This window comes from Ambystoma mexicanum, chromosome 2q (genome assembly GCF_040938575.1).
Source record: "Ambystoma mexicanum isolate Mex_15411 chromosome 2q, UKY_AmexF1_1, whole genome shotgun sequence".
Taxonomy (NCBI): domain Eukaryota; kingdom Metazoa; phylum Chordata; class Amphibia; order Caudata; family Ambystomatidae; genus Ambystoma; species Ambystoma mexicanum.
The window spans coordinates 1,324,724,980-1,324,750,856 of NC_090924.1; the positions used below are offsets into that span (position 1 = coordinate 1,324,724,980).

At 44.3% G+C, this 25,877-nt stretch overlaps 1 protein-coding gene across 1 annotated transcript in view; it reads left to right on the plus strand.

Annotated features, from left to right (window-relative positions):
* The window catches only part of CMC1 (C-X9-C motif containing 1), a 475,420-nt gene that overhangs the window by 171,638 nt on the left and 277,905 nt on the right, over positions 1 to 25,877 (plus strand). The window contains exons 2-3 of the mRNA XM_069648783.1: positions 4,450 to 4,484; positions 25,496 to 25,600. Of these exons, the coding sequence (XP_069504884.1) occupies positions 4,450 to 4,484; positions 25,496 to 25,600 (140 nt within the window). The remainder of the gene's footprint in view (positions 1 to 4,449; positions 4,485 to 25,495; positions 25,601 to 25,877) is intronic.

Here is a 25,877-nt window from a genome sequence, read left to right on the forward strand (position 1 = left end):
TAGCATGAAGGCAAATTGAGAAACCTTTGGTGTTGATGGATGCAGGTTGGAAGCACCAGTTACCTGTGGGTCAATATAAAAATCTGTTTGTGGTTGGTACCACCTAGGCAGGTCAGCCATATGAGCAGCCCCCAGATTGTGGAGTGCAAAAATGAATAGGGTGGTTCTTGAAAGATGGATAAGATATGAATTAGACCTAAGAGGTTGTCTGTAGGAGTGCGAGAGGTGTAAGGATGCAAGATTTTAGTAGTGAGGAGTTAGTTTAGAGTGGGGATGGGTGTGCTCTCACTTCCTGACTCTTTGTCATGACCGCAGCCTCCAAGGAGTCAGGTTTAGCCCAACTGCCTCGGAAGCTGGGTCACAACTTCATTTTCAGGCACCCATCGGCTCCCATAGGGGCCTTATGGACCTTGTCCTGGCGCCAGTGGCGCCAGGCTCATAAGGGGACCCAGTCCCGGCACAGGATGTGCCGGGCTCATGATGTAAGGAATCATCCTCAAACCGATGGGCAGACTGAGAGAACTAACCAAACTCTAGAACAATATCTGCGCTGCATGTTGCATCAATCCGAGGGTACTTGGAAGGATGTCCTTTGGATTGCTGAATACGCTTACAATAATTCAATCCATTCTGGGACAGGAAAAACCCCTTTTTTCCTGCTGTATGGAAGTCATCCTCGAACCTCAAATCTGGACCCACCTCAAGCTCTCGGAACACCTGCTGTTGATCATCTGCATTCGACGATAACTCAAGCATTTAAAGAAGCCACAGCTCATCTTCAACGAGCTAAAGAATCATACAAAAAAGGAGCGGACCAACATCGAAAAGAGGCTCCTCAATATCAAAAAGGAGATCAAGTCTGGCTGTCCACTAAACATTTATCTTTAAAAGGGCCACGCACCTTCAACCCAAGATATTTAGGACCCTACTCGATCACGGCCGTGATTAACCCAGTGGCTGTCAAACTAGAATTACCTACTCGAATGAAGATACATCCTGTCTTCCATGTTTCTCTCCTGAAACCTGTGCAACCCGGAACCCGTTTGACTAAACCTCCTGAGCCAATCCAAGTTGACGGAGAATCCGAATTTGAAATTCGAGACATCTTGGACTCCAAAATTTCCAAATCAAAACTATACTACCTGATTGATTGGAAGGGATATGGACCCCAGGAGAGATCTTGGGAACCCTCAGAATATGTACATGCACCTCGTTTAGTCCGAAAATTTCATCGGGCTTTTCCCAACAAGCCAAAACCTCCGGAAAAGACAAGCTTGGGAGGGGCCTTGAGGGGGGGTACTGTCATGACCGCAGCCTCCAAGGAGTCAGGTTTAGCCCAACTGCCTCGGAAGCTGGGTCACAACTTCATTTTCAGGCACCCATCGGCTCCCATAGGGGCCTTATGGACCTTGTCCTGGCGCCAGTGGCGCCAGGCTCATAAGGGGACCCAGTCCCGGCACAGGATGTGCCGGGCTCATGATGTAAGGAATGGTGCTTGGGTGGACTTACCGGCTGCAGACCATGCTGCTCACTTCCCTGCAGGATGAAATCCTCATCCATCCATGGCTGGAACTACTTTACCTTCTGGGTGTGGCCAGCACCACTCCCTGGGACTGGATACTGGAACTATTCTGGAAGCTGGGACTTCTTACCTGGGCGAGGCTGCTGTGGAAGGAGACACCTAAGCACTCCAGTAGGACTATTTAAACCACGCCCGATCAGAGAAACGTGCTTCGCGTTATTCTGCAATAGCAGCAAGACGCTCACCGTGTCAGCTCCAGAGAATCTTCATCTTCTGCATCTAGGGAAGAGAAATCCGTAATCTTACCTTCTGAAATACCATCTTCGTCTTCTGCAGCATCTGAGAAGGGAAAAGAACACCAGGTTTGCACGAGATAACAACCAGCGCAGCACTTACCCAATCCATCGGTGCATCTCAAGCCACGGGCTGCAGCTTTCCATTTTTCTGCACCCTGTGGAAGCAAGGACATTGGTTAGTAACCATCGTGAAACTTTCCCTACCTGCGCTGCATTCTTCTCGCCTCCGCCGACGCTGCTACTCGCATCTGCAAAACAAAAGGACATCATTAAGAAATACAAAACTCCATCCATACGCACGTGTTTTGGGTAGCTCTCATCTTTCTCACTCCTCGGCGCATTCCTCGACATCTATTTTTCTACCCAGCTGCTTCTGCAACCTGAAAAAGGAAAAGAGACATTAAGAAGTGCTTTAAACTTCGAATTGACATTTTCTACTTACTTGCCTGCAATACCTTCGCCTTTCCATCGCTCTCCATTCAAGCAACCGCCGTTCGTGCTGCTAACGACGGCCTAGCTCCAAATCTTCATCCTCTGCAACCAAGAGGCTGGACAATTAACCAGTGAAGTAACTGGCTTCGGCGCCCCTGCACAGACGCAGGATGGAGAGCTCCGCTTTCACCTATATAAGGTGAGCACATTTAGCCTACGAACTACGTGGGGAGTACCAGGAAGGGGAGTCAGCTTGCCCAGTCAGGCTTATATATCCTATTAACCCCTTGCTCTCCCAATTGCAGACACCTCACCCTTCAGATCAAGATCTCAGTGAGGAGAGGGCCTTTCCAGGGTGGCATTCGATGCCTGCGCATGACCCTAGAAGACTCCGAGAACCCCCAGCCCAGACCTGCGCCTCCGAGGGATTCAGGTGAGCGTTACACTCTTGGTGGTACGTTTCAAAGAGATGAAAGTTGAGGGCCCGTGCCACCCAGGAGAGGTTTCAAGAGTACACACAGACAGGTTGACTGGTTATGTATTGTGGTCGACGGTATCACTACGAAACATTGAGAATCAGAAAACAATTTTTTTAATTTTATTTCTGCACATTTATCACATAAATAGATGGGTGGTTGGGCTATTAAATAAGATGGGTGGAGGCCTGCGGGGGGGTCTTCCCACACATTTATTTTTGATGAAATTTGGAGAAGAAATCAGAATCTTTTTTTCTGATGTTTTCAGATTCGAAGTAAAAAATATATTGTATTCACATAGATCCTGGTAGACTAAGTGCCTGCTGACTCCACAGTGTTGTCTATTGGGACTAATTTGATTTCCATTGCAAACTTTATTTGCAAAGGTCCCTACAAAAACAATTGTAGGTGCCAGTAGGGTACCATTTTTGGGATTGTTTTTCAGGCTATTCCTCCGCTATCACATCCCCCAGGAGATCTGCATGGATGGGTCATGGTTATGCTATTTGATGGATGAATCAAATAAACGCGAACAAGTTGGAAGCATAGTTCAAAAACTATATTTACTTTGAAGGTATGCACATGAAAAGTGCTTATAGGCTCCAGGGGCACAGAGTTAGGAAAAGATAAGGATAACTATCAAACAAGCATCAGGACGAGTTAACCCAGTGTCTCAAGATCTTCACTTATGGGACTACTGGTATCCCCCGGGTTTCCTACACTACTACACTATCTCTGGAATATAGCACCCAACATGCTTCTTGGTTCGCACAGTCTGTGAGTTATAGCGCCATCTATGCTTCTTGGCAATCTCCTACCAGCAAGTATTTTCCCCCCAAATCCACTGCGTAGGTGGGCATGCTCTAGCAAGGGGTTGCCTTCCTAGGCTTAAAAACCAGTACCTTTAAAACCCTCCAACCAGCAAATACAATTTCCCCCTTGCTTTAATGTAATAGTGAGGCCTGGATATTGTCACCCTCAAAATTATAACAATCGGTTAATTGGTTATTTTAGTCTCTGATCAGGTGCCTCTAGTGGTAATGTTATCCTGTGTCTTCTTGTTTTCCCCTGCTGAAACCTCTGGTGAAAGTGGCACAAATACCTAGATTGTGCTTTAAAGTATGCGATCATGTCTTCATCTTGATTTTCTTGCTTCTGCTCTCCAGCTTGTTCTCCTCTCTGTAGCCTCTGGCCTCATTGTCCACGCCTCCTGCAGAGCCCTGGGCTCTTCTGTAGTACTCTTGATTTTGTTAGTACTCTTGATTTTATTGTTCCATAATGATTCTAATTTAGTATTCGTGCTTCCTTTTCCCCAAAAATGTGATGGGTTATTCCTGCTCCATTTGTTACCTTTTTTATTAGTTTATTTTCTAATTTTTTGTAACTCCTTTTTAGTGTGTGTATAGATGTATATGTTCAGCAGCACTACTACGAAATCAGTGCCCATGACATTTAGAGCGACAAAATGGTGTATTCTCAGCAAAAGAAGCTGTTTTAAAAAATAATTGTACTAACATTGTAACCTGCCTCTTTTTGAAACCTTAGCCAAGGTTTGTGTACAAAGGTCATTGTATATGTTGAAGTCGTAAAAAGAATGTTAAAAACCTCTTACTGAAAAAAGCACATTATCAAATTCTAGAATACCCGTATACATTTTTTCTGATGGGGTTTGATTCCAAGGTGAAAGTCTGATATATTCCTTTTTTTTCTTTTTTTTCATTAGCACAATGACAAAGGAGAAGGGGACAACTGGCACTGGTGAGTATCCTAGCTACTATGCAAACAAATCGGATCAACTAAGGAGGACCTAAAATGTTCATGTTTGACAAATGTCTTTCGATAAAAGGGTTGTATAATTTAAGAATGGGGGTCGGGGGGGGGGGTGTTGTCAGGTTAAGGTGCTGTGTACATGCTCAGTCCACCATTGTACGGCCACCCAATGTACAGACCTTCTTTGAAAATTATACATGTACGTAGGATTTATTTGCAGGCCACAAAAATTGCACTAACGATTGGCGAGTGATAATTCACACTACGCAAGGGTGTTCTGTATACATGTGGAGAACTGGCATTTATGCCACGGGGCAAGCAACATTTATATCAATGTTTGAAGCGTGTGGGAATAAAAATAGGTAAAGCACTGGGGTCATATATTATTTATAGATGGATGCTATAATAAAGATGACCGTGAAACTATCTGAAAGCCAGCATCACTAAGGGCAGGATATCATCCATGCCCTAAAAGAAAATAGTATAAAACCAGAAATGGCTTTCCTATATCCTGGTGGGCTTTGGTTAACTCGTACTCATTCAGAGAACTTAATTCTTGAAATAAGACCCACAATGGTATGTTATTTGATAACATATGCATAAAGTGTTATAATTGACAAGGCCTACACGTGTTTCGCTATAGGAGCTTCTTCAGGCCCTAATTCTGTAAATATAATTGTAACTTCAGATGCTATATAATTAACAAAGATAGGATCTCATGTATAAGAGGTATCATATGCACAAGACTTGAATTCAAAATCATGTATTTTACTTCAGTTCATAAGTTAATTGTGAATTGTATGTAAATTTACTATTGAATAATGAAGTAAAATGAGAGAAACACGAGAAAATAAAGAGAAAGAAGAGAGAAGGACATGTAAAGCATAGTTGGTGCTTTTGAGAAAGAAAATGCAGTTTGTCATTGCATTCAATCTGACAAACATTCACATTTCTCAGATCCAATGCATTTTCGGTAATAACATATAATTGCTGGGAATAGATAAACCAATAATATTCAATCTATGGCTTACTGGTTTTTGGTTAATAGTGTAATTAACTTGAAAAGGTTTTTCTATAACCAATGAGTCAACAACTCACCAATAGTGCTATCTGAGCATGGGTTCGCGTGAGTCTATCAATTCTTGAATTTTCTTAATGTATGTCGTTTTATGATTTGCGTTATTCAGAATTAGTAATGAAGTAGCTAATCTTTGAGTCATTCGGATGACTATGTTCTGTTTATGATACCTAATGAAAAGCCGCAACCGTTACTAATTGAATTATTAATTGGCTAGACAGAATGAGGTGGTCATGCTGCAATGTCATCTGTATGTCATCTGTAGTAATCTGAATTGCTGGATGACAATGTTGATCGGTGATGTAAGTTTCATATCTTCTGTTTGAAGCTTTACTTTTTTTATGCTCTTTTGTTAATAGGCAACTTGTATGCCTGCCTAGAAGCTTGCCACTTGAAGTATTTACCATAAAGAAAACAGTTAGCGTGTAGGCATTAATATTACTTCTTTCTGTTGCAGTAACCATGATGTTAAATGCACTTGTTTAAACTAACCGCAAGGAAATCCACACATTTTACAATGAGCATGTGAGCTCTGTGGTTAATATGATCAAATCTTCTGAGGGATGCCATCTTTAACTGCTGTTATCTGTTCTTCTATAGGCAGGAATATTTGTACAGTTTCGTGATCCTGCTGATAGTAAAGCCTTGCTGTGAACTGAAACCCATGTTGTGCAGGACAGCGTAATAGTCAAATTAATCAGTTGAATTTTTAACAGCTTAAGCAGATATTTTAACTGTTTTCATGATATGTCAAAAATATGCTGAAAAAAGAAATTGGAGATATGGTGTATTATGTTAAATTTCTTTAGATTATATTTCTTCTTTGATTTTAAAGATGGAAAAGTGGATTGGGATATTCCAAGGTTTTTCATCCTCCTTGAGTTCTTCAAAGGCCTTTTACGTACCAAGGCCACTTCCAGCCATGTTTTACTATGTGATGAGGCCTGCTTACAGGCCGTGGCAGGGCAGGGTGCTCGTGCAAGTGTAGGCAGACCCCCACCCTCTTCATCCCATCCCAACCTTACTGATGATGGTGAACACCGACAGGGGCAAACTGCTGCGGGGGGCAGCAAAGGAACGGCAACACGCAGCAGCAGTTTGCACTTCCTCGCTGCATGCAGCCTGCAGCCCAACAGTGGCCATGTGAGAAAGCGGTGTAACAAAGCTCCCAGAAATCTACACACCATTCAGGAAAACAGGCCTTATTAATGAGGCTCTCACCAGCTCAACAGAGATACTAAGACTGAAAAGGCCCATTAGAAGGCTTTATGGCACAGGGACTCCAGATCCTCAAGAACTCTTCCACTCTCCTTGCCAGAGATGCTTCCGGAAATGGGTGAAGCATCCCTAAGCACTCCCCCTGTAACTCCCCCTTGAGACAGGTAAGTGATTGGATAGGGTGAGTGACCAATCCTGGGAGAGTGGGAGAGGGTGGGGTATCTAAGGAGGTGTGTGTGAGTGTTCTAGTGTGGGTTAGTTGGGTGAGGACAGGAGATGGAGGAAGATGTCCGAGAGACCAGAGGAGCTGAGAGCAACTGGAGTGCAGAGGCGATGGTTGAGGAGGTCTGTAGAGTGTTTGTGTGTGAGAAAGAGAGGAGTGTGAGCTAGGTACAGTAGGAGTAGTGGAGTGGGGAAGTAGTATTAGCGGAGGTAGTAGTGGTTGGGAGCAGAGGTAGAGGGAGTAGCAAGCAAAAAGGACATTAGTGGTAGAGTGGGAGTTAGCAGTAGAAGGGTGAGCGCAGGGCACAATATCCCTGAGAGTCCTTGAGGGTCAAACAGGGGCTAATAGAGGGTGGGCAAGGCACCATATCCCTGTGTGTCTGTAATAGTGAGAGCGGTGTACAGGGCACCATATCCCTGTGTAACTGGGATGGGTAGTAGAGAGATGTAGGGATAGTAGCGGAGTGAGAACAGTAGTCGTGATAGTAGCTTTCAGGAAATGGCGGCTGCCAGGAGGGGCAGGAGCCCACTCCCCTGGCGACCTTCGCCTGCACTGAAGCGCAGCTACGATCGTGATTTGGAGGAACCTGAAACTGTGGGGTAAGCAGAGGCGCTGCTTCATCCATGCCCACAGTGCCTGAATTGATCGCCACCAGCAACTAAAACCTTTAATCTGTCCCCATTTGCTACGAATCATCTTCCCTGACACGAGAAATACACCAAAATGGCCGCTGCACTGCAGCTTCATGGTTTCTAGGCAACCAGGCCCGCCATTGTAACATTCTGATTGGCTGCCCCTGCCATATCCGGACCCTCAGGCCGCCGGAAGGCGACAGCCGGCACATCCCCCAAAGGACAAGGGACTACTTATAGGGCAAACCTTACCTGTGCATGTAGCTTTCAGGAAATCGCGGATGCCAGGAGGGGCAGGAGTCCACTCCCCTCGCATCCCTCGCCTGCACCAAAGCGCGGCTACGATTGTGATTTGGTGGAACCTGAAACTGTGGGGTAAGCAGAGGCGCCGCTTCATCCATGCCCACAGTGCCTGAATCGATCGCCACCAGCAGATAAAACCTTTAATCCTTTAATCCGGCCCTATTTGCTACGAATCATCTTCCCAGACACGAGAAATACACCAAAATGCCAACCGCACTTCCGCTTCATGGTTGCTAGGCAACCAGGCCCGCCATTGTAACATTCCGATCGGGCTGACCCTGCCATATCTGGACCCTCAGGCGGCAGGAAGGCGACAGCCGGCACATCCTCCTAAGGCACTCTTCACAAGGCACATTCCTGTCGGTGCCTGCAGTGCCAAGGGCCCAGCAACGCTGCCCATCTACAACACGCACCTAGAGGTAAGCGTCCTCCCCTTTTAGGACTCTCAACACCAACGCCCTCAAACCACAGCTCTCTCCCACCCTATCCCTCGTACTTGGGATCAGATCTTCCACCCGTACAAAAGAAACCACATTGCACAAGTACGCCACCCTCACGGATATCCCTCGTTAATGTTAAGACTCTCCGCTACTGGCACCACGGTCTGTTACTAACATTACTGGGACAACACACGGCCGTACTTATGCTTAATATGAATTAGCCTACCATAGTTAACTGCTATTAGCATACGGCCAATGCATATCAGTACGTCAAAACTATATCCTGACCTCATTCATTGCCTGTATCATCTTACCTAGCCTATTTTCCACTTTATGCTGCTAATTTCGAATTAGCCTATTTCCACGGTATGCTACTAATTTCGTACAAGCCTATTTCCACTGTATGCTGCTAATTTTCGAACTAGCATATTTCCACTGTATGCTGCTAATTTCGAATTAGCCTATTTCCACGGTATGCTACTAATTTCGTACAAGCCTATTTCCACTGTATGCTGCTAATTTCGAACTAGCCTATTTCCACTGTATGCTGCTAATTTCAAATTAGCCTATTTCCACTGTATGCTGCTAATCTTGAACGAGCCTACTACCACAGTCTGCTTATACAACTCCAAGTAGTCCGAAAACGTGCATATTGGCTACAGCCCACTGCTTTATATCATCCAGGTGATATACACTACCTAGCCCTAAACATGACCTTACTAAGGAAAGTGACACTCACTATGGCGACCATCCTCCCTCTATGCCAAAATAAGTCTCCTTCCAACCTCCCATCTAACACATGGGATAAAATATCAGCTACCATACCTACTAGAGCCATATGCACTTTTCATTCTCCTATGGCTCCTGCAGAATGGATCTGCAAATTTGCCACCCCGTCCACACCCCTTATTCCATGCCCCATTGACCTGTGAAACGCTAAACTCGGTTCCCGCTTAAACATGCTCGACATCACAAGCTTCGTCACTGCATGCCCTGTGTATTCTAGAAATGCTAGACTAAGATCTTGTACCTGCCTCAAGCATGTACCTCAAATCACCACCTACTCCACCTGCATTCGACACCGACAAACCCAACGACCTTAGCACCCCCACATTACACGATCACCCGTCCGATGACTCAGTGACGCATGCCACCTCTACTTTTAAAGGTGCACTCATCAATGCACGCTCTCTAGTAACCATTCTCTTGATATTGCAGATGCTATCACATCCAACAATCTAGACTTCTTGGCAGTCACAGAAACTTGGTTACATCCAGCTGCTGGCCCATCACTCTCAATTGCTATACCAGAGAACTACCCGATTATCAGAGCAGACAGATCATCCGGAATAGGGGGCGGAGTAGCCGTCATTGCAAAATCTAACCTGAATATCAGAGAAATTACAAACACAGACATATCCTCCGCTGAACTCCTATCCTTTAAACTCCCACTATCTAGCTCCAAAACTATACTCTTTCACCTTATATATAGACTTCCAGGCTCTATCTCATCCTTCGAGGAGGACATCTCCCACCTACTGACATCCAAACAAAACCAGACTCCCAAATAATTATATTGGGTGACTTCAACCTCGGCTTTCAAGACGCCAATGATGCAAATGCTTCCTTGATTTCTGACACCATCTCGCAACTTGGACTGACACAACACAGCAACAAACCTACTCATGCCAAAGGCAGAACTATAGACTGGTTTGCAGATATCAACTGCAACATCTCCCTAACTGACATCACACCTTGTGCCTGGTCAGACCACCATCTCATCACCTTCACCATACTTAAAGATACACAAAAAAACAAACCCCTTACAGTCACAGTAAAAACCTTAACTAGGAACAAACGTGATATCACCATGGAGAATCTCAGACCCTTACTACACCCTATCACCTCTGCTGTTCACACCATAACCAACTCCATTCCCACATAGTTAGTCGAACTCTACAATGAGACACTGGAACTAGCCCTGAACCAAATAGCTCCACTCAAATTAAAGAAAATCAAACCAACTGCGCATGTGAAAAAATGGTTCTCAGCTGAACTTAAAGATCTCCACAACCTTAAGAGAACAGCTGAATCTAGCTGGAGAAAAGCCCCCTTATGCGCCACTAAAGAAAAATTCTCTTTCAGCAGCCACATACAAAGCTGCCATTACAAACGCTAAAAAAGAGATTTTCAATACAAGAATCTACAATGCCAAATCCGGCACAAAAGAGTTACTCTCCATCCTATGAGAATTAGAATCACCTATACCCCTTACCGATGACTGCATCAAGGACAAAGCCTGGTGTAACAACATCCGACAAGCGCTCTACAATAAAATAGCTCTCCTGCAAGCGAAGATTGAATCTAAAAAAGCTAACCTCTGCCCTTAAAGCTCACGGTAGCCACACACTTGGCTCCACCCATCTCGACTGTCCCCTCTTCCACTTCTCACCAGTCTCGGAGGACGAAGTAATGAACATAATTGCCAGCCTCAAACCTTCTAACTGTTTAGGCGACCTATGTCCGGCTTCTGTCATCAAAGACGGCGCCAAAGACCTAGCCCCCTTTATCACTTCCCTGATCAACTCCTCGTTCAAAAACTCGGCAGTCCCTAACAACCTCAAAGAGGCATGGGTCCTACCCCTACTTAAAAAACCCAACCTCAACCCCAATACACCCACAAACTACAGGCCCATCACGACTGTCCCCTTTCTCCTAAAAATATTAGACAGAGTAGCATGCCTCCAAATACAACAACATTTGGAAGACAATAACCTCCTAGGCTTGCAACACTCTGGCTTTAGACTTGAGCACGGGACCGCAACTGCCCTCCTGTACCTAAAAATCCAAATGGATGAAGCCAAAGACAAGGGCAAACTGGCCATTTTGCTCTTGTTGGATCTGTCGACGCCTTTCAACCTAGTTGACCACCAAATACTTACCAAACACCTCTAATCGGCTGCTACATTCTCCCAGGATGCCACTAATTGGATTCAATCCTTCCTATCGGACAGAACAACCAGGGTGTTCGCCCCCGCGGGCGACGCTGCGGCGGACCTGGTCCCGATCCAATGTGGAGTCCCCCAAGGTTATTGTATCTCCCCCATGCTTTACAACATCTTCACCCAGCTCCTCTTCGACCGCCTTGATGACCTGGGTGTTAGATTCACAAACTACGTGGATGACACCCAGGTCCTCATCGTGCTCACGGGGAACTATGAGGAAGATGCTGCAAAACGAAACGAGATCTACCTTGAAATCCAAGCATGGATGGCCACCCATAGCCTCTGCTTAAACTATGACAAAACTGAACTGCTGATTGTCAGATCACAGGCCCGTCTTAACAAACTTGACCCCAGATACCAATCCTTTATCGTTGATAGCAACATTATAAAAGTTTCAAAAGAAGTTAAACACTGGGTGTATGCCTTGACTCAACTCTCTCCCTCAAAAAACAAATCAATGTCACCAGCTCTTCTACAGCATACACTAATAAACTTATTAATGCCTGCAAACCTTTCTTATCCACTAACAGCTGTCTCACACTCTTCCTCGGTTCCACTAACCACAACCTGAACAGATTACAGATACTCCAAAACCACACCCTTAGATTCGCCCTTAATCTCCCCCGCAAGGCCCACATCACCACTGCTAGAAAGGAATCTCATTGGCTCCCTATCTGTGAGAGAATCCAACTACGACCACTGGTCATCACACATAAATGCCTCTATTTGGCAGCCCCATTGACAGAATTTATCAGACAAATTCTCCAGACAGTTCTCTACCTACACCAACTCAACATCCCTAAGTTGAACCTGAAAACTTCTGGAGGAGCAAGTTTCCCTGTGCCTGCAGCTAAATGTTGGAATGCACTTCCAAAAACAATAAGGGCTGACACCTCGTTCTGGTCGTTCAGAGCTAAGGTAAAGGAACTACTTACAACGCAGCAATAGACCATTTACTGCTACCTAGCTATCCCTGCGCCCGTCCTCCCGGTAACTATCGTATCCGGTTTGCCACTAGGCATGCCACCGGACCACATGTATCACTGTATCTAATGTATGCCTAACTCTACAGACAGTGGTTGGCCACTTGTCCACATGTATCACTGTTTTTCCATTGTGTACCTACGATACGGACCACTCTGCAACCCGGTCCCGTACCTTACTGATTGTACCGCTTCATCACCTCTCTGCACTCTGTTTGTGCAACCTTCTGTAACCTTTGTTGTCTCTAAGAAAAGCGGACAGTTACCTAAGGGTTGGGCCGCGCTATACAAATAAACAAACTAAACTAACGGGAGGAACAACAGTGAGTAGTACATATTGGCACACAGTAAAATAGGAGTTAGTATTAGAGGAACCAATAGGAGGCGGAAAGTACAGTGATAGATAGGAGGGAAAAGGAACAGAGGTAGATGGATAGTTGGAAGTGCAAGTGGTAGTGAAGAATAGGACTGGGCAAGGAAGTAAGGTCAAAGGGTGGAGGTGGAAAGGCGGAGTGAGAGATTGGAGGGATAATTATGTGGTGGGAGAACAGTTAGAAGATTCAGTATGATCTGATATGGCATTTATAATGCGCCGAAACACAAGTGTTTCAAGGTGCAATGAGGCAAGGGAGGGGAACAGAGGGAGGACAGAGACAATGATCTTACTAGGCCAGGTGACATTGAGATCGCGCAAGTGCAGGGGACGGAAAAAAGTGAGGGGGAGGTGCGGTACATAGTATAAACAGTAATAAATAAAACAATAAATTAGAAGTGTGGCCAGCTGGTGGCAGGTGCAAGGGTAAGTGCAGATATCGGGTGTAAAGCGCTGGTAGGGGGCTGTAGGGATACAGAAACAGCCCCAAATGCAGAGGTTCCCAGGGGGGCAGTGCAGGTGTGCAACTGGCGGCGAGGGGACCTGGGCCCAAGAACAGCGGGTAGCCAGGTGACCAGTGCAGTTTCAGTTTCAGCCAGGGCTTCAGCAGCGGAGAGGAGGAGAAAAAGCTGAAGCTAAGAGGAAGGTGTTGAGGTGCTTCCGGAACCGTAGATGGTTCTCCTCAAGTTTCAGAGAAGCAGGACGGCTGTTCCAGAGAGTGATCGACCACCAACTCTTTGCTTTGAGAGCGACTGACCCTGAGAGAGTCGGAGGCGGATGAGCGAAGAGCTTGAGAAAGAAGATATTTAGGAAGAGAGAGTTGAAGGTATTGAGGCCCCAGACTCCAGAAGGCCTTATGGACAATGCAGAGGGTTTTGAACTTAATCCTCGCCGCCACAGGGAGCCAGTGCAGAGATTTCAGTCCTGGAGAGATACAATCCCTGGGCATGAAGCCAAGAACAAGTCTTGCAGTCCTGTTTTTGATGAGTTGCAGAGGGCGCAGAGTAGAGGCAGGCAGGTTTAGAAGGAGGCTGTTGCAGTAATCCACCCTAGAGAGAACCAGAGCTCTGGAGACGGTGAGCTTCTGGAGGAAGGAAAGGAAAGGAAGAATACCTCTGAGGTGCAGCTGGTAGTGTGACTTCTTGGAGACATCGGAGATGTGAGGAGAGAAGGAGAGTGTGGAGTCGAAGATGACCCCGGGGTTTTAAGCCTCACAGGTGGGAGCAGGAAGAGGGCCAAGAGAGGCGGGCCAGAGAGTGACCGGAAAGGAGGGAGCGGGTGTGCCGATGAGGAGAATCTCGGTCTTACTGGCATGAAGGCAGAGATCATGGATCTATGTGATCCGACCGCGGCTGATTTTGCCACGGCCGGAAAGTTTGCATGACACCTTTCTCATGCGAACACACGTACATACCCACACCCACAACACACCCATGACAGACCCCCCACCCACACCATCAACACATCCCCACCCACACCCCCAACATAAACACACCCACTTACCTTTTTCTTCACGCTGAGTCCCTGTGGCGCCAGTTCCCTTTCACTTCTGTGATTCTTTTACGTGGGCTGCAGGGTTTTCCCCTGCTCACTATACTCTAAAGTATAGGGAGCGGGGTGTTGCGGGGGACACCCCCGCAGCCCTGTTTTTTATTTTTGTTTTTGTTTACTTACCTGCCATGCTACTACCAAAGGATCGAACTTTTGGTGTTCAAACCTTTGGTGGTAGCATTTTTAGAACTTTTTGTTCATGCGACCGTTTAGATAGTCTTTTTGCACAATACCAAGATCATTGACGGCACACCACTCCTGGATAGCAGACAGAGATGAGAGAAGGAGGAGAGCTGGCTGAAGGGAGCCTGAAAATTAGCGGAGTGTCATCCGCATAGCACTAAAAGTTGGGGCAGAGAGCAGCAATGCGGTGGGCAAGAAGTGCCAGGTATTGGTTGAACAGCCAGTTAGAGAGGTTAGGCCCCTCGGGAACACCACAGGTAGGGATGGAGATGGAGATAGAGGAGAGGAACGACCCAAGTTGGACCTGGGAGGGTCGATCCGAGTGGAAAGAAGTCAGACAAGCCAGGGCCTGATTGGAGATACCCAAGCAAGTACCCTCAAGTCCTGCTTTGCCGCAAGACTCTGCTGCTGCTCCAGGGATGCTTTTCTTCGTTTACTTAGTGTGTTGGACTGTGCTTTGGACATTTGTTTAAAAACGAACTGCAACTCCCACAAGGTGAACTTACTGCAGTGACTTTAAGATAGTTTTACCATCATTTTCGCTTTACTAAATACTGTTTATTACTATTTATTTTTCATTGTTTAGGCTTGGCTACTATTTTGGAGGCGGATCCTATTTGACCTGGGGTGCGCGCGCACCCAAGCAAGTCCCCTCAAGTCCCGCTTTGCTGCTTAGCCGTGGAACTGCGGTGCTGAGGTGGGGAAACTCTGCCAAAAAAAGTATTTAGGGTGTTTTAAGGGGGTTTTAATCCTTTGTTTAGGCTTGATCTAACCTATCCAACTCAAATTTAGCTTCTAACATAGCACTCTACGATTGTTCCATTACTAACTAAAGTAAGTATTTACCAAGCTACTTGTAAAGATTCTACCCTTTCAATTCATGCAGCTTTACACTCTAAAACAAATATGCCTAATACAACTCCTCAACCAGGCACTCCGCTATGTTCTTCCGCGAGCAAAATAAAGGACAAATTACAAAGAGTGTCCTCTTGCACGACAATAACTCTTACGCCTTGTGCTAAAAATCGAGTGACAATTTCAAAAACTCCAACCTCGAGCAAGGACATCAGACAGTTTTGTCCTCCCTTGGAAATCTTGGCTCAGGATCTTACTTCACCTGTCTTACAGACTGATTCCCATCCTGTCGTAACAATGAACCAAGAGGATTTTCAAGACTCGCCGAACTACGCAACTCAAGCTATTACTCCTTCAGCCTTTCTGTTGGTTTCGCCCAAATCAGACTTAACAAATCAAGGTGATCCAGTAAAGCCAACAACTTCAACAACTCAAGGCTCTATGAACACTACTCCAATACAATCTAGCGCCTCTCAGAGTACAACTATAGAACACGAAGTGATACAAAACCATGAGGCCCTTCCAGTATCTGATGATACAATGTTACAAGCAGCTAAGATTGCCGAAAAAGTCAAACCACCTAGACCACAGTTAGACCAAATTGAGGAAATTTCTGACACCAAGGATAATCGAGAAGTGTTTCTGAAAACATATGTACATAAAGATAAATGAATCTCCCCATTCTACATCGCCGGACTACCGCCAACGATGTTCAATGGATTCAACAATTTCTCTAGCAGCTTCATATATTTTACCTACTCCTAGACATCAAACTTCTTCTAGAGAGAAAGTGACTTCTTCAAACTCGGGTCTAATTGAAATTACACTGGTGGCGGTAAATTCAACAATTCAAAGTATACTCAAACTCTTTGAGTCGCTCGAACTAAAAATTAACACCCAATCCGAAAAGATTGATCAGATTGTAACATGGATGAAATCACATCCTCATCAAAAATTGTTACCTTCAAATCAAACGTTGGCTGACAAAGAAATTACTAGGATGACTCCAACTGTTTCAATACCATCAGCCCTCTCATATAATACAGCACAAACTCTACCATTGTTTGAGCATATCATCCACCCAATTGAATCTGATACTCCAATAACAGCTGCCCACAAATCCTCGTGGATAAGTGTGGACAATAACCCGACAACTGAAAAGCGACAAGCAAATAAGGTAGCCCATGATGTTTCAAATAAGCGCCCTCGTGCTAAAGGCAAAGCAAGGCACCTCATGACCAAACCTTTTCATTTGAGCAACAGAACGGCAAAGGTTAACAATCTCACATCGTGTCCTACTTCAACTGATCTAACCAAAACCACAAAATCTTCTGGTGAACAAATCAAGGCGGTTGACGTATTGCTTGAAAAGCAACTTTCAATAACGCAAACAAAAAACCCAGACTGTCCACCTATGAATCACTCTCCATTGAACCAACTTGTCATTGCCTTGGATGATGATGCTCTTCATCCTCCCCATCAAATGACCTTACAAGGTCCCTGCTCGAAGTCTAAAATCGCAGTTGCTTGTATACCTCAACCTCAACTGGATGTTTTACCACGAGCACCAAATTCAAAATAATCCACTCAGAGTGATGCTATTAAAGCAGCTGTTGACGCATATCTCTTACAACGTGCCAGCAAAGCAAACGTGGTGGTTCCTATGAATCTGTCTGGCTTAAAAGCCCCAATTGAAATCATACAGCCTCCTAAAGCGAATGAAACCCAACCAAAGTTGAACCAACAGGTGAACTCAAACACCGAGACAAGTGACCTTTGTGAATTCTCTGCAAGCAATTGTTAAAGAAGGAAAGCAATCTCAGATGATGAATGAACACAATGATACTAGAAAAACAGCCATTGAAGCATACTTTAAGCAATTCAATCTAGTACCAAATTGCAGTACCAAGTCAAGAAATACAGAATTAAGTACTTCAGATCAACATAGCAATAATATGACCAAAGATTCCGCGTTATGGCACAGAATTCCCAGTTCTGTAAAAAACCCTCTACATCAAGAACAACAAATGACAGAAGGTTCTAAAACCAAACAGTAATCTGACACCAAAACAAAAAATTAACTTCATCAACTATCATACGCTCATATTGAAATGTCGAGCTGCCCCAAACCATCAATACGATCTTTCCAGAACAAGCGTTCTTAACATCTTTAATGACATTCCCGAACTAGAAGATCTGACACCGGCAGATAATCGACCAAGTAGAATTCATTTGCGATGTGAACTTATCCATAGTTCGTCTATGGATGAAATCTGGTCTGGTACTAAATACATTATGGCAAGCAAAGATGACTTTATTCAAAATGGGCTTTCTTCTAGCCCAAGATCCTGAAAGAAAGAACTATGAAACTCTGTGTGAGTCACAGAAGCCCAAAAACTCCTGTCAGATTGAATGCCAATGCTCCTTCTGTTCTCTATACCAAACAATAACCAATGAGCACTCAACTATTCTCCAAGCATAACCACCATTGCAGCAAGACTCTTCTGAAAGACAAGCAAGTTCTCTTACGCTCATAAGTTGCAATACGAGAGGTCATAACCACCTGCAGTGGGAACAAAACAGTAAGCTCTCGGAGGCTGATATAGTAATTTTACAAGAAATTTGGATGACCTCTCTTCCCTTATGGGACAACCACGACATAGCTTTCATTCCAGCAATGTCTGCACAAAAGGGTCGTCCTATTGCAGGCCTCTTAGTAGTAGTTAATTCCAGCTCTTCAATTGAATTACTCCAACGGGCCAGTCCAAATAGTTATATGCAACTTGTCAAAATAATATTTGATGTCAGGCCCTCGCTGTAATCAATTTATACAGAAATCCTGCAGCAATATCAGATGGCTTTTTCCATAGAGACTTGACAAAACTATTTGAATTGATTATGAAAACGAATAAAACCATGTCTATCATTCTTGCTGGAGATCTCAATCTGGACTGTACTAAAACATCTAAAGGGAAGAAAACTCCAGAAGTAAATACATGGAATAACTATATGAACAATCTCGGCATGCGATTGGCTAATGGCTCCCTGCCCAATGATATTCCATCTCACTCTACATGGCAGAGAGGTACTTCAACTAGTACAAAAGACTATATCTACTTATCAAATGCGCTTTTCATGCAATCGACAAGTCTTAAAATAATAATGCAATCTTCAAGCGATCATCATATGCTAATGCTTACTTGGCCTAGAATTGGCCATGAGAATCAACAAAAGTGCTCGTGGATGCCCCAGGATCTTAGTATAAACAATTTAAGACACGCTTCAAGTGGTCTCCAAAGTCTTTATTTGTATTCAATGCGACTTTGTGCGAGCAATTAACATCATGTCATCCTCAATCTTATGTAGACATCTTGGCAATGTTCAAAAATCTCAATATTCCCACTAGGAATAAACACAATCATGTATTTAACCATGGTATGCAACAAGCAAAAAATATATATTGCAAAGAATTGCGAGCCACCAATGGTTTACCTTTGTCCGAGAAGATCAAAGCTTGCAAGATCATCAAATCTCGCTTCAGAACTTGGGCCAGATCCTACAAAGGAAAACTGTTTCAACAGGATGGTGAAGCTTTCCTGGTGGCTACATCAAATAAACATTTGGCTCAAATCTGGCAATTACTGAATCTGAATACAAGTACTACCCAATTTGTCTCACAAGCAAAGAGAGTTTCTGAGATCCAGTGGATTGAACACTTTACAACCTTATATATGGATAAGTCCTTTGATGCATTCCACCATGAAATACAGTCTACATCATCATGGAATCTGGAATGCTCCGAGGACATTATTGAAGAACTTGTATCAAAATCTTCTTTGCGAGCTGCTGGACCGGATGGAATCACTAATCAAATGCTACAACAACATCCTAAACACTGGGCTGTCATTCTCAGTAATATTTTTCAACGCATTCTTCTTACAAAGAAGATTCCAGACTCATGGCGTACCTCACTCATTGTACCAATCTTCAAAAAGGGTGATCATGGAATTCCTTCTAACTATTGACTGATAGCTCTTTTAGATTCCCCGGGCAAAATCTTCAATCGTCTTGTACTAAGACTTTAACAACTGGTCACAAATATTTAATTTTCGTGATCGAAATCAAACAGGTTTTGTTCCAGGACTTGGGACCTCAGTCAATTTAATGATAAATAATGCTTTAAAGGAACAAGCTAAAAACACAAATACGTCATTGTTCTTCGCGTTTATAGATTTAAACGCTGCACATGACTCTGTCTCAAGAGTAAAGCTAATTGAGAAACTGGTTAAAGCTCAGTGCCCACAAGATCTGATTGACATCATCTATCTATTGCATTCCTCAACTTCTATTCAGGTTCGTCTGACCTTCATGGGATTGCTGTCTGCTGTAATAGGAACTGCAAGAGGACTGAAGCAGGGCTCCATTTTGGCCTCGGCCCTTTTCAACTTCTTTATTCATGATGCTAGAGACATCTTCAGTCATATTGCTTCAGATTCACCAAAGTTAAACACGATTCCAATACAGGCATTATGGTTTGCAGATGATCTCGTTCTCATTTCCAAGACCCCTGCAGGACTGCAAAAACTACTATCTGTTATCACTACTTACTTTGATGAAAACGAATTAACAATGAACGTGAAAAAGTCGCAAATTGTAAGGTATACCCCTAGACCTACACGCAGAAATCAATTTGTATGGAGTGTCAAAGACATCACCCTGGATATTGTGTCTCACTATAGATACCTGGGCCTACCTTTCGAAGGTAACAACTCTGATTCAGTGCATACAAATACGTTACAAGATAAGTTAACATCAGCTGTGTCTCAAACTAAAATAATGCTATATAAGTATGGCAAATTCACCATCAATCCGGCACTTTTATTCTGGCAACAAAAAGTTTCTCCAGTTCTGTTATATGGTTTAGAATCAAGAGCAATAACTTCCACCAATTCCTTGAATAAATTAGAGGCTAGGTTTTGGAGACAGATTCTCAAAGTACCACAATCTACTCCTGGGGCATGTTTGCGATATGAGCTAGGTCTGGTATCGTTAAGCGCGAAATACCATTGGCAACTAAGTGGCCTTTTGCACAAATGTCTTGTAAACACCAACGAGCTATCAATTCTTGCAGTTCTAGCTTCTTACCTATTTACGTCAAACCATGCTTTCATCCAGAAATGGACTAGATATGTTTACCAAGTCCTAGTAATGGCAGACGTGGATTTGGAAGCGCTTATAATGAACCCAGTAAGAGCTAAAAAGAAAATCTTCCTCCAAGACTGGATTCTAACACGTTCACTATGTTTACAGTATAAGCATTTTAAGAGCTATGCCGATAAGAGAATGGGAGTTGTAGAACCATATCTGATTAGATCCCCTTCTCCACAAATCCGCATGGCCATGGTAAAAATGCAATTTAATCTTTGGCTTACCCGAGATGTCCTGGCCCAACGAAAACAAATCCATGGGTCAGAGAACTTCTGTAGATTTTGCAATGATTCAGCACAAAAAGAAACCTTAGAGCATGTAATTGAGTGTACAGCGCTGATTTCCTTCAGAAACAAATTGTTTATGAAACACATGACCTCAGTTGCAAATGTGCAGCCTGAATTTAGAAGGGCTTTTCTTAATTCTGCCAATACAAGCTTAAATATAGCCTTGGCGAATTTTTTCACCACTTTGCTTCATAATAATGAAATTGGTTAAATGTGCAAACGACAAGTTCTTACTAGATTTCATGTCACTCATGCCTGTTTTTATATAAATAGCTATGCAAATAGTCAAGGCCATGTTGTAAAACATTTAGTTTGTTTTCCTTTCTGTAACCTAGTACAAATGTAAGTGACCAATGTCACAATTTGTATATAATTATATAAAAGGTTTTTCTTCTTTTGTTAATATTGCAATAACTTTGAATATATGAAAACTCTTTTTTACAAATTGAAAAAAGTAGATTAATTTCTGCTAAATTTCAATAAAGAAAAAGAAATATGTTGGAGATACCCAGGTTATCACAGAGACGGTTGAGCAGGATAGCATGGTTGACCGTGTCAAAGGCAGAAGAGAGATCGAGTGAGAGGAAGCCGGGGGGAGATTAGAATCGAGGTTAGAGAGCAGGTCTTCACGGATGTTCAGGAGAGCAGTTTCCATGCTTGTGGCTGCTCTGAAGCCAAACTGATGGTCATGGAGACGACCAACAGATTCAGTGCGAAGATTAAGCTGGGAGATGGCCCGCTTTTCCAGGAGTTTGGCCAGGAAAGGAGTGATGGATATTGAGCGATAGTTAGCTGGGCAGGACAGGTCGGCAGAGGGGTTTCTTAAGAAGAAGGTGTACAAGGAAGTGCTTCAGAGGGGAAGGGAAGACTCCAGTGGCGAAGGAGTGGTTTCAGAATTCACCAGGGTGTCAATGTGGTGGTCCTTGATGGTTTTGAAGGAACAGGGGTGAACCTGTTTTGACGTGATTTTTCATAGATCAGACTTATCTAGAAACCTTGTCTGGCGAGAACAGGGGAAAGGCAGAGAAGGAGGGAGGAGAGGTGGCCGAAGAAGGGGAAAGGCAGAGAAGGAGGGAAGAGAGGTGGCGAAAGAAGGGCCAGAGGGGGAGTAGAGGGAGGAGTGGGAGACGAAGAAAGAGAGGACAGGATGTTCTAAGTTTTAGAGATGAAATAAGAAGCCAGAGCCTTGCAGAGCACCTGGGAGGGGACAGGAGAGGTAGAGACTGACGCAGGATTGGCCAGTTCCTTGCAGATTTTAAAGAGTTCGACTGAGTTGTTAGATGCCGCAGAGATGCGGGCTTGGATGGGAGCTCTCTTCTTGGTGCGGACAGAGAGCGGTATTGTCTTTGGAGCAGGCAGCAGGCCAGTTTGTCAGAGGATGTACCGGAATCACGTAATTTCTTCTCAGCCACCCTGCACCTGCGTTTTAGAGGGTGACGAGGTCTGAGTCATACCAGGAGTCGCACTTGGCTTTGGGCTTCAAGTGGATTCTCATGACGGGGGCAAGAATATCAAGAGTATCAGATATAGCGGAGTGGAGCATGGAAAGGGCTGTATCAGGGTGAGAGTTAGCCAAAGGGGATGGGGATGAGAAAGTGATGGTGCAAGCCTCAGCTGACACATGCTTCGTGTCGGATAACCGAGAAGGTAGGTGGCAGTGCTGTAGGTGGTCTGAGGAGTAGTGAGGGTGAGCTGGGAGGACAGGAGAACGTGATCACTCCAGGAGAGAGGAGCGATGAGAGGGATAGAAAGGGGAAGGTCTGAAGAGATCAGAACATCCAGTGTGCCCTGCACTTAGTCGGGCCATAGGGGAGAATAAAGAGTATGAGAGAGTCGCAGAGGTCCCGAAAGAGTCCAGAGGAAGGACAGGAAGCATCCAGGAGGATGTTAAAGTCTCCAAGAAGGAGGAGTTGAGTGGTTGAGACCAGGAGGGAAGAGGAGAGGTTCGCCCACTTGGAGCCAGGTGGCCGATAGATGGTAGCCGCAGTAAGGGAATGGCCAGAAGAGAGAGAAAGAGAGTGAGAGTGAGAGAGAGAGAGTCTGCAGACGAGGCATTCAAAAGCATAGACCTGCGTAGGAATAACAGAGGCAGGGATCCACTCAGGGAAGATCAGGGCTACACCTCCTGCAGAACGGTTGGATCTGGGCACAGAGAGGATCTTGTAGCCATCAGGAAGGAGAGTGTCAAAGCTTGTGACAGAGCTGGCCGTGAACCATGTCTTGGTAAAACCGAGACCATCGAGGTCAAGTTCTTCCAGGAGGCGGCAGATGTCAGAGGAGTGTTGACAGCGAGCGAGAGTTGAGAGTGGCAATATAGAGAAGGTTGCCGTCCCTGACAGACTTCCGGAGAGGGGTATAAATGAGAGGTACGCCCTGCGGAGGTGTAGAAGGGGTATAGTGAGTGAAGGGGCAGAAGTGAGAGGCTGTGAAAGATGGAAGCATGACACTAGGTTAATGAAGGCACCATTCCCTATTCCGTGAGAGTCTAACCAATGATAGGAGTTCCCTAGGGAGACAGCTAGCCAGCATCTTAAGGAAAACACCTAGAATCATAGTTAGTAGAACAGACAGGCGTTCGCTATCTTTAGCGACTAACAGCCCGGTAGAAATGTCTGGGGATGGGAGGTACGTCCGAAGCCCCAGGGAAGTTGAGCGAGGAAAGGGACGGCCCTAGCGCCAATCATCTCCAGTCCCTTAGACCCCAAGTAATCCAGAACAAAAGCGCCAGTCCGACTGTTACGTTTTTAAATGAACACCCTTGGACTGCTCATAAGAGTCAGTGTGATTACTTGTGGCGGGTCGCGCTGTCACAACAGTAATAACCTTAAATAAATTATCTGTCAAGACTTCCATTTAGCAACTGTGTTCTTCTTGAATGTCAACAAAACGTGCTGGAAATGCAAGACCTATGTTCACCATCCATTCTAGGATGTCACACTCGCACAGCTATGCATCTCCAGGTTTTGCAGAAAGCTGAAAAGCATGACCATAAAAATAGAACAAGCCCCCCTTCTCCATTTGCCCAGAGAATCTATTCACAGGAACCTTTAAATCAAATTGGCAGAGAAGGTGACCAAAGTAAATCAGGAATTATTTTGAAAAGTCAATTGAACTTGTGTTGATGAGTGTTAATTGATTACCTTGGCTTAGGTCAGGAGTACAAATGTATAGTTGCAAGCTACTAATCCGGCACAACGTCCCTTATGCCCCGAGTTATCCACATTCACGCAGCACACAATTTCCTACTCCCCAAGAGTCAATTATTGCGATCTAATGGCTAGTAGTGAGTATATATTTGAGGCGTGATTTATTAGTTAAGTATTACACACATAATCCCCTTTGGTTTACTGAGGCAACTGCATGGACCGTTTCCATTTTGTAAACAATAGGCTAGATTGACTTTTTTAGTGTTTGTCTCAACATCAACTATTTATATTTCAGTTCTTTTTAAAATCAGAGAAGGCCTCATTCCTGACTTGACTGTATATCCTTTATGATCTCCTAAGCTTCCCGATTGGCGGATGCCATCAACCATTCCATGTAGATGCTACGGGAAGGGTCATGTCTCTTTTTGTTTATGGCTCACAGGTGGAGATTGTCACTACCTAGGGAGACACAAGTATTGGTATGGAATGTTTAGAGAAGAGGGTGGCATGGCAGGGACAGACCAATCTGCAGATGTCCTTGGGATACATTATGCTACGGCTACGAGTACGTCCCGGCAGAAACCGCAAAGCCAGAACTGATGGAGAAAGTATATCCTTTATGCAAAGGGGTGGGGGGGGGGTTCTATTAGGGAGATTGAAGGAGTTGGAAATGGTTCATTCTTGCCCCCATTGTTTTTTCTGAAGTCCAGAAATTCCTCCGTTTTCCAAAGAGAATCTCAATTCTATGTTTAGTTTGGTAAGCACCACCTATATGCCGAAACTGTTGCATTGGAGTACATGTAGGAGGGAGATGACATGTGCGGAGGAACACAAAGCTTCTGAGTGTTGTTTGGCCATTTACCCACTCATTGACTGCCTATGGCCACTCGCACCTTTGCCCCTCCCCGCCCAAAACGCATCCGCCTTGGATCTCTTTGAGATTACTCTATCAAGTAGTAAAATCCAGATTTAGCCTGCAAGTGTTTTTCTAATCAATCTGCTGAGAGTTAATGGCTTAATTGCAACAGTAAATGGCTACTGGCGTAATAAAAAGGCCTTAACCAAGTGTGCCATTTGCTGCTCGATGTACATCTGTCCCTTGCATTGAAGTCATGTTAAATAACAAATGCAACAGTTTTGGCTTGAGATATTAGGTAGGTATTTGCCATGTACTGAAATCATATGTCCAGGTTATCGCTAAATTTTTCAGATTTTGTGTACTTCTGGCCAGGAAGTACAAAATTTCTGATGTGGCGATCTTATGGCCAGTAAGTACCTTTTATATCTGAACCCATCAAATGCCTACCCTATAGCTACACAAAAACCCAAACTGTCTGCTTTGCCAATGCTTGTTTTTGTATGTGGTGGTAAACTCGCTGTCTTTGTTTTGACGTGTAACGATTATAAGGTCAATACATATGTGTATCGTTTCCACCAAGTGAAAATAAGTTGCTCAACAAACCCAAAGGAGTTTATCATTTTAGAGTTCTTAAATAAATGTTTTTCTTTTTTAGAGGAACTTAAACCAGAACCTAAACTGCGGCATGTAGAAACTGATGTTTTAATCCCTAAAATGATGAGGGAGAAGGCAAGGGAGCTGTGTGCGGAGCAAGTGCAAGGTAAAAAGAGCCAACAAAGCATCCTGCGTCTTCTTTTCATTGTCAGAAAATATGTCATTACATTATGAAATTGTTGCCCATGTGCTGCTTTCTGTGCTGTACACTAACCTGGACACATTGGCAAGAAATACAACTGGGCTCCTTTATTTGGTCTTAGTCGAACTCCATAAATCTCTGTAGACTTGCGTGTAAACTGCATTTACCATTTTATTGTGTTTTAAACTAATGTGGGTTCTTTTTCTACTTTTCCGTAAAGTAGACCAATGAAGATTACCCA